Here is an 8,557-nt window from a genome sequence, read left to right as displayed (position 1 = left end):
GATGATTGGTACATGACACACAAGCGCCTCGCAGTCATGGAGACCACCAACGTCATACACAATGCAACGCTGCTGCGCAACCATGTCGGTTCCTCTAGCGTGGCTACGTTTCTGCGTGCGATGATCGCGAACTTCATTGCGGTGGACGCCCCCTCATGGGTGTCGAACTTCAGCAGGGAAAGCAGTGGGGCGTACAACAATCAATGGATGGTGCTCAACATGGGTGCAGTGGAGTCCGAGGCGATGTTTAAAAACATGGCACCCAACACCTTTTGGGTGTTAGAGCAGCTCCCTGGTACTGCTCCTCCGTTGGGTATAACATCTAAGGATATGACCAGCGTGCTGAACACCACTGGGTACTGGGCGAGTTATAACAGACCGTACTTCCCCATGTGTACAATCTTTCAGGTACGCTGAAGATGCAGGAGGAATACGGTGACTTCTATTCTTACAAGAATTACTCACGCGCCCGGATATTTGAACGTGATCAGGGTTCTGTGGTCGATATTGAAAGCATGAAGAGGCTGATGCGTTACAACAACTACACGAAAGACCCATTTTCTCTTATTCCCAACTGCACTGGTGCTGTTGGTATGGATGACGATGGTAATGTGACTAATGTCTGCAAGCCTCCATACAGTGCGATGCTTTCAATCGCAGCACGTGGTGATTTGAACCCTCCTGGTAATGCGACCGAGTACGGCCCACTTGTCCGAAGTGTAGGACACGTAAATAGTGGAGCTATCGATGCAAAGATAGCGACGTGGACGGGGATGGTGAAGAATCCTGAAAGTTATACTGCTCATGTTGTCTGTGGCCCGACGACCGATAATCAACCACCGTTTCAGTGGGTGGACGGCATGTTCGATCCCATGCCCCCAACATATGGGTTGCTGAAATTGTATAACTTTAGCTTCGTAGTCATGGAGACGCCGTTTTTTAAAAGCGATGTTGTCGACGTAGTTTGGTGGATTATTTCGGGAATTGGAATAGGAGCTACTATTTTATTACTATCTATTGTTCTTTATTATAATACCGAGTGTAGTGTCGGTGTTGATGAGGATGAACTTCTTCCCGAAGAGGCTGAAGGTCTTATAGATCCTCAGAACTAGAAGCTATGATAATGACGCACTTACCTCTCCTCTCTTCCCGAGGTCTAGATATTGCTGAACTGATGTGATGTGCGGTGGGGAGCTGAGAGGTGCACCAGATGCAATGTACCAATGCTTTAAATGAACATTGTGTCTCCTCTGCTATGTAGGTAGTAGTTTTTATACTTGAGGGAGTAGCGTGTCTGTGTGTGGTTGCTTTGTGCTTGAAAGGGAGTGTGATGAGCGCTCCGGTTCCCGCAGAATCGATTGCAACTAAGGTAACTCTCCCCCTGATTTTGCTTGCTTCCTACGGGGATTCATATGAGGCCCGTAATGACGGAAAAAGAAGGTGCGAGAAAGAATGGTAAGTGTAAAAAATGGGAATGGTAATAAGCGATGGATGTAGGAAGTGAGGTGTATAGGAATAGAAGAGATGAATGTGCCCGCGCGTGAATATGTTGTGGTGGTACCAGCGATGTGGCATGTAGTGTTGGGGCGCAGTGTAGAGAAAGGAAGAGATCAGTTGCCGCATAGTTGATGCAGCACTCCTCCCCATATCTTCTACATCCTCCTCTAGTCGTACGTTAATGCGTGGTGATTCCCTCGCATGCCATTGCCGCTGTTGCCAGTGCTGTGTTCCGTCCGTTCTGTGCGTCCCGTGAGTAATACACGGCGTAGTGTTGCATTGTTTTTGTTTTTGTTTTTGCTTACCTTCCTTTTGTTCCAACGCACATTCCAATGCGTGTGTTTTTTAGCGTACTGTAGTTGATTCATTTGTGGCGGTCGTTTTGTGTTGGTGTCATTTGTTCGTGTAATTTGTTGTTGTTGTTGAAGCAGCCTGCAGTTGCCAATTTTTTGTCTTTGATTTTTTAAAAAAAATTTTCGTTTGTTATGGTTTTGTTGTTCTATATCTTTTTTTAAATTTCTTTCCTTTCCTTTTATATTTCTTCGTTAAGTGGCTTTCATTGTGGTGGTGCTAATGCTTTTTTCCCTTGACGGGCTGCTTGTATATGGTAACGGGGAAGGTGATGAAAGTGAATCTTTACACAGCAACCTTAATGTTTCGGAGGGACGCCAATTAGTTTCATTGTATCGTTTGATGCATCGCCTTCATTGTACGGAGGAACGTGATACGGAGGAAGAAGGTACTCATCCCGTAGTATTTGCCAAATTTTTGGGAGCACAATGGAATGGGCCGTCGTCGGTGCATGATGATGTTGTGCCAACTGCCGGCGTCATTGTTAATAATAACATCAATAGGGCTGCAAATGGCATGGAAGACATGTTTATACGCGAAGGGGCAGATGGTGGCTTCAGTAATGGCGCGTTAACTGTCAGCACGTCTACGCGAACTCTCGGATGCGTTCAGGTACCGTTGGATGATGCAAATGCCGTTTTGTTCTCGTGCACGGCATCCGATACAATGAAGCGGGAGGTATGATTAGCTAAAGAGGACTCGATGCAAACCAAGACTTCCAATGGATAATACTTTTCCGTTCTTTCTTTCCATCCATTCAATTTTGTCCTTATCTTTTCTTGTGCCTTTCCCTTTTGTGTCAGTCTGTTTTCGTGTTGGTTTGCGTGCGTTTTCTCTTTTTCTTTCGTTTCGCCTCTATCTTGTTACGTATATATTTGTATATGTTTCTTGTCCTGTTGTTTAGTTTATTCTAATTCCATTTTATTGTATTCCTTTGCTTCTCTTCTCTTTCCTTTTTCTTATTGTTTCTTTCAGTGGTGGACAAGTTAAAAAAAAAAAGAATAGAATAACAAGAAGAAAACAAAGTGAAACAAAAAAAAGGAAAAGGTAAAAGCGGCCGCCCGGCTCTTCCACCGTAGAGCCCCGTTTTTTTTAATAAAAAGGTTGTCGCTTTCTCTTTGGTTTCTTTTTGTCACTGTTGCTGGGGAAATATTGAACTGTTTTCCCTCTTCTTTTTTTTTTTTTCGTATTCCCTCCGTGAGGTTGTAATTCTGTCAACATTTAATATTTTCCGGCTCTTGAGAGAACGCCACCAGTCATATAAATATTTACAATTTTGTTCAAAAGTAAATCTCTTTTTTTTTTGCGGTGTGATTTGTAACAAACAACAACAAGGAGGGAGGGAGGGGGGGAAGGTTACTAAAATAGTAGAGAAGTGTGTGTGTGTGTGTGTGTGTGTGTGTGTGTGTGTGTGTGTGTGTGTAACCTCCTGCCCAACTTTAGCCGCATTTTTCTTTTTTACTTTCTCAGTCATTTGTTTTCCCGACTCCGTTTGGTCTTTTTTGTTTCTTTGTTTTGTTATTATTATCATTATTACCTTAGGTGCCGAAGAGGGACGTGCAAGCGCCCCTTTTTTCCCCTCATCAACCCCCCCCCCCCCCAAAAAAAAAAAGTGAATATTTAAGTTACCAGTACCAACATCAAAAGTGTCATAAAACAGTGAAAGTTTGATTTCAACTAGGCGTGCGTTGCAAGTGGGCAAAGAAAATAAATAAATAAATAATAATAGCGAGGAAATATATCGCAGTCCGTGAGGAAAAAAAAAACGGTAGAAAAAAACGAAAGAGGTTGGGAGGAACTTAACTGACGCAAAGGAGAAAAAGGAAAAAGAAAAGAGCAGCGTTCTCCTTAGCCAACACCCTCGTTTACTTATTGGCTCATTTTCTTTTTTTTAAAGAGCTCGTTTTTGTATTTTCATTGCTTGAACTACGTTATTATTATTGCAGGCAGTGGAAGAGGAAGGGCGGACGAAAAAAAAAACAAGAAAACAGGACTGAAGCATTTTGGGGATATTTTCTTTCTTTTTGTTACTCCTTCTGCACAAGTACGCAACGAAAAACTACGGGGGAAAAAACTGTTTTGTCCATAAATATCAATATAAAAATATATCTGTTGAAAACACGTGCATCAGCGTCGTGATGCAACAACAACAACAACAGAAACACTTGGTAGGCTCCGGCGCTACGAACAACACAATGGGTAGAGTTAATTTCTTACAATTACCCGCTTCATGTAATGCTGAAGGCAGCAGCAGGTGGCGTTGGCGGTTTCAAACACAGCAACAGCGGCATCAACACGGTGACAGTGACAGCGGTGAAGGTGAAGATGGGGGAGTTTTTTATAACGTTCAGAGAGTTGAGGATGATGGGAAGGAGACTGACATCATGTATGTTGCTAAAACTATAGGAAACGAAATGCTTCACTATGAAGTAACCCCACGTTACCCAAACAGTCGCAGCTCCATAAATGACGAGTTATCATCTGCGACCGGAAGCAGAAGCAGCAGCAGCAATGATATATGTGAGGAGCCCCTCCCTCTTTACTTTATCCGTAATGCGGGGAAGCGCAGGATCGGCCCCGTGTGCGAGTCCGTCACGGAGAAAGAACGAACCCACTTTTCCACCGAGAGTGTCAGAAAAGCCGATATTACCCCGCCTACTGAACCTTTACAGGTGGAAATAATATCAAAACGAACCTCGTACATCGGCTTACATGTATTTCAGGAACAGAATGAGATTGTGGCGCACGTAGAAGAAGAGAAACACAGCAGCGACGATTCCGATTACCGAGAACAACGTGAAGGCGACACCCCAATGGTCCCAAGCTTTGTGTACTACAGTGCGCCGCGGCGCGGGCAACACACTTCTGAAAGCGAGGAATATGCCACAGAGTTTGATGAGAGTTGCGCACCAGCAACAAACAATGAACACCACCACGCGTCACCACTAAAACCAACACTAATAAAAAAACGATGTTATATACCTGTACCCTCACCACCCGAACGCCATACAAAGGTCAGCATGAGTTACCATACATCCATACAATCAGCAACACCACCTTCGGAAATAACATCGCCATTGCAAGTTAGCTTTATACGCAGCAAGTTATGCGGTAACTACAGGTCAGAAGCTGAGGCACAGCTTCCGATGAGTATTGAAGCGATAAAAGGTGCTTTCCAGAGGTCAGATAAGTCAGCAAAAGCAACGCTTCCCCCGTCTATGAGACGGCAAGCAAGGGAGTGCAAGCCACAGCGTCAGCAGCAATCTGAATGCTTTCGTGAGCGAAGAGAAGTAAGTTCTTCTTCATCTGAAGACGAATACAACGGAGTGATGATACCCGCAAAAGAAGGCAGGAGGAATGCACACACATTTAAAAAGGTTAACACTGTCAGAGAACAAGAACACAAAAACGGGGGACTAAAAGAAGAGCAACAGATGAGGGAAAGCGATATTCAAAAGAATAGAGCACAACAAGTTGTTTTTGGTTATATGCCAAAGCAAAAACACAAACACACAGAGGTGCACGAAGCATGTGATGAGCAAATGCCAGTGAGTGTGTGTGGTATTCTCGAACAACCACTTTCCATGGCTCATGTGTTTGACAGCTTAATGAAAGATGCGGAGGTGCACGAAGCATGTGATGAGCAAATGCCAGTGAGTGTGTGTGGTATTCTCGAACAACCACTTTCCATGGCTCATGTGTTTGACAGCTTAATGAAAGATGCGGAGGTGCACGAAGCATGTGATGAGCAAATGCCAGTGAATGTGTGTGGTATTCTCGAACAACCACTTTCCATGGCTCATGTGTTTGACAGCTTAATGAAAGATGCGGAGGTGCACGAAGCATGTGATGAGCAAATGCCAGTGAATGTGTGTGGTATTCTCGAACAACCACTTTCCATGGCTCATGTGTTTGACAGCTTAATGAAAGATGCGGAGGTGCACGAAGCATGTGATGAGCAAATGCCAGTGAATGTGTGTGGTATTCTCGAACAACCACTTTCCATGGCTCATGTGTTTGACAGCTTAATGAAAGATGCGAAGGTGCACGAAGCATGTGATGAGCAAATGCCAGTGAATGTGTGTGGTATTCTCGAGCAACCACTTTCCATGGCTCATGTGTTTGACAGCTTAATGAAAGATGCGGAGGTGCACGAAGCATGTGATGAGCAAATGCCAGTGAATGTGTGTGGTATTCTCGAGCAACCACTTTCCATGGCTCATGTGTTTGACAGCTTAATGAAAGATGCGGAGGTGCACGAAGCATGTGATGAGCAAATGCCAGTGAGTGTGTGTGGTATTCTCGAACAACCACTTTCCATGGCTCATGTGTTTGACAGCTTAATGAAAGATGCGGAGGTGCACGAAGCATGTGATGAGCAAATGCCAGTGAATGTGTGTGGTATTCTCGAACAACCACTTTCCATGGCTCATGTGTTTAACAGCTTAATGAAAGATGCGAAGGTGCACGAAGCATGTGATGAGCAAATGCCAGTGAATGTGTGTGGTATTCTCGAACAACCACTTTCCATGGCTCATGTGTTTAACAGCTTAATGAAAGATGCGAAGGTGCACGAAGCATGTGATGAAAAAACAATCTTACTTGTTGTGCGTGAGACAAATGTGGTTGTACATCAACTGTGCGCTGAGAGAGAGCTGTCTCCGCTGTTGAGGTTTGGTCGGTATTTGAAGTCGGTTATTGGTACCGTTTGCGGTGTTGTAGGTGGGGTAGTCGGGTTAGGGACTTTATCTCCCCATCTTTTTAAGGGCTTCGTCGTGGAGGGGAAGAAGCCTTCGTGTTTAATACCGACGGTTTCTGGATATCCCTTCAAGAAGTGCTCTTACTTACTAAAGGAGTCATTGATGGTTGTTGTGTTGATGGATGCTGAAGGGCGGCAGGTCCTCACAAAACATTTCGTATTGAAAAGTGGTAGCCTTGGTCTTTTCAAGGAGTTAAGTGTAATGGCAGATGAGGATGCGGCCTCGCGGCAGGACAGGGTGTTGAACGTAAGCCGAAGGTTGCGAAATGCCGTAAAACTCATTGGTGGTATCGAGGGTTGTGTGAGTGTGGCAGATTCACCTCAGAACCCGGGGAGGTTGAGGCTCCAAGTGATGCCGAGGCACGTTCGCACCTCCAAGCTGATTTCGTTGTGGGAAGTGAGCGTGATTCCTAATATAATAATCACCGAAATTGCAAGTAAGCCGGACCTTTTTTTGTTTAGTTTGAGTGGCGGGATTGCACACTATTCCATGAAAGTCCCCCGTGTCGCATGTAGAGGCGACACGCGTAACATGTCGTGGATTTATGAAAAAGGAGAGATTCAAACTGACGCATTGGATAAGCTGTCGGTGCGACGATGCCGACACAGACCCAACTGTGGAGATGGGTTGTCCACCCATTGTTTGACTGTAGAGGCGGTGCAAAACCTTATGCACGGTGAAATGGTGGAAGTCGGCCTCGAGCATCTTTCCGGTTCCAAGGGGGAAACGTCGAGGCAAGAGTGCGGTAACTCTTTGACAAATGGAAGAGGGAGGCCAACCTCATCAGTTGCAATATCTGCAGTACCAGACGTGAGAGAGTCCGCTATCGACGACCAGGTTATGAGGGTGGTGCCGTGGTCGCCAAGCGCATTCGTGCGTGACCCGATAGTATCGCGGGATCGACGGGTTCTTGGCCACAGCGATGCTCCGCGGCTGTCGCCGTCGTTAGGCTCACTGTCCTTAGCGGCAGGTGAAAGTGACCAGCAGCCAGCGCACCGCGCATTGGTACGACTGGGGCCGTTGTCGTCGGCAAAACAGGAAACCAGGACCAACGAAAACCGGGTGGGGGCACTGCAGGTCGCCGGGGACGACACAAGCTTGAATGGGTTGTATGAACGAAAGAGATTGGGTCTACTGGACTTCGTGCGAGCTGGCAGACCTGACGCCCCAAAAACCAAGGTCCTTTCCGACAGAACGCAGAGCGGAAGTGACTCTCCACAAGGAATGGGCGTTCGGCTGCCGCGTACGGCTGTTGCCAGACAATTCCTTCCCGATCGAACGTACGGTGGTGTCGAGAGTGCCATTTTTGGTTGTGATGTGTCTCAGCGGCCTGGTGATTTTGAGAAACGGGAACAGCAGTGTCAGAAAAGCCTCTCAGACATCATACCCATCACTCAGCGGGAGGCAGAGGAGTTAGGGGGAGAGCGACACTTCATCGAGAGGATACTCGGCAAGGCATCACGCCTAAGCCAACGTAACGTGACAGTGAGGGAGGTTGAGGCTGACGAGGTAGCAATGGAGTTGATATTTCAAAGCGAGGATCTCTCTCAGGCGTACAAGTGTCAAGTCTCACTTCTTGCTAAAGCATACCTTGAGGAGGTTGAGGCTGCGGCTGTTCGACGGGTTATCGAATTGTCTAGGGGCTCCCCTCGTGCGGATACTTTACAACATGCGCTGGCGGTACGTGAAGGTCGGCGGATGCAACTTTCAGAGAAGGCAGCAAACGAGATGAAGGCTGGGACTGCTATTCATAACGGTCCAATCGACAGAGCCAACCCCCGTGGCGTGCCCCAGCCCTGGGCGCACCTGTGCCACCACGATCTAGTGGCAGATGGCAACGCACAAGCTATCGCTGCTGCGTGTAGAGGTGCCCAGCATTTTGGCACGAAAATGTTTGCGTACATTTGTGAGCTGTCGAAACAGAAGGAGGAGAAGAATGAGTCAATCTT

General features: G+C 46.4%; 3 protein-coding genes across 3 annotated transcripts; all 3 read left to right on the top strand.

The window, feature by feature from the left end:
- Nucleotides 1-12: 12 nt before the first annotated feature.
- On the top strand, nucleotides 13-1,112 carry TbgDal_V6480 (lysosomal/endosomal membrane protein p6,putative, (fragment); the record flags this gene model as incomplete). The annotated part of the gene is given in 2 exon segments (XM_011775493.1): nucleotides 13-414; nucleotides 420-1,112. Coding segments are annotated over 2 exon segments (1,095 nt in total).
- Nucleotides 1,113-2,070: 958 nt separating this feature from the next.
- Nucleotides 2,071-2,532, top strand: TbgDal_V6470 (hypothetical protein, unlikely; the record flags this gene model as incomplete). Its single annotated transcript, XM_011775492.1, has 1 exon — nucleotides 2,071-2,532. The coding sequence occupies one exon, from the start codon at nucleotides 2,071-2,073 to the stop codon at nucleotides 2,530-2,532; it is 462 nt and encodes a 153-aa protein (XP_011773794.1).
- Nucleotides 2,533-3,986: 1,454 nt separating this feature from the next.
- Nucleotides 3,987-8,555, top strand: TbgDal_V6460 (hypothetical protein, conserved, (fragment); the record flags this gene model as incomplete). Its single annotated transcript, XM_011775491.1, has 1 exon — nucleotides 3,987-8,555. A coding segment is annotated over one exon (4,569 nt), but the record flags the coding sequence as incomplete, so codon positions are not given.
- Nucleotides 8,556-8,557: the final 2 nt, after the last annotated feature.

Source organism: Trypanosoma brucei, chromosome 5 (assembly GCF_000210295.1).
Source record: "Trypanosoma brucei gambiense DAL972 chromosome 5, complete sequence".
In the NCBI taxonomy this organism is placed as follows: Eukaryota; Euglenozoa; class Kinetoplastea; order Trypanosomatida; family Trypanosomatidae; genus Trypanosoma; species Trypanosoma brucei.
This window is presented reverse-complemented; position numbering and strand designations above follow the sequence as displayed.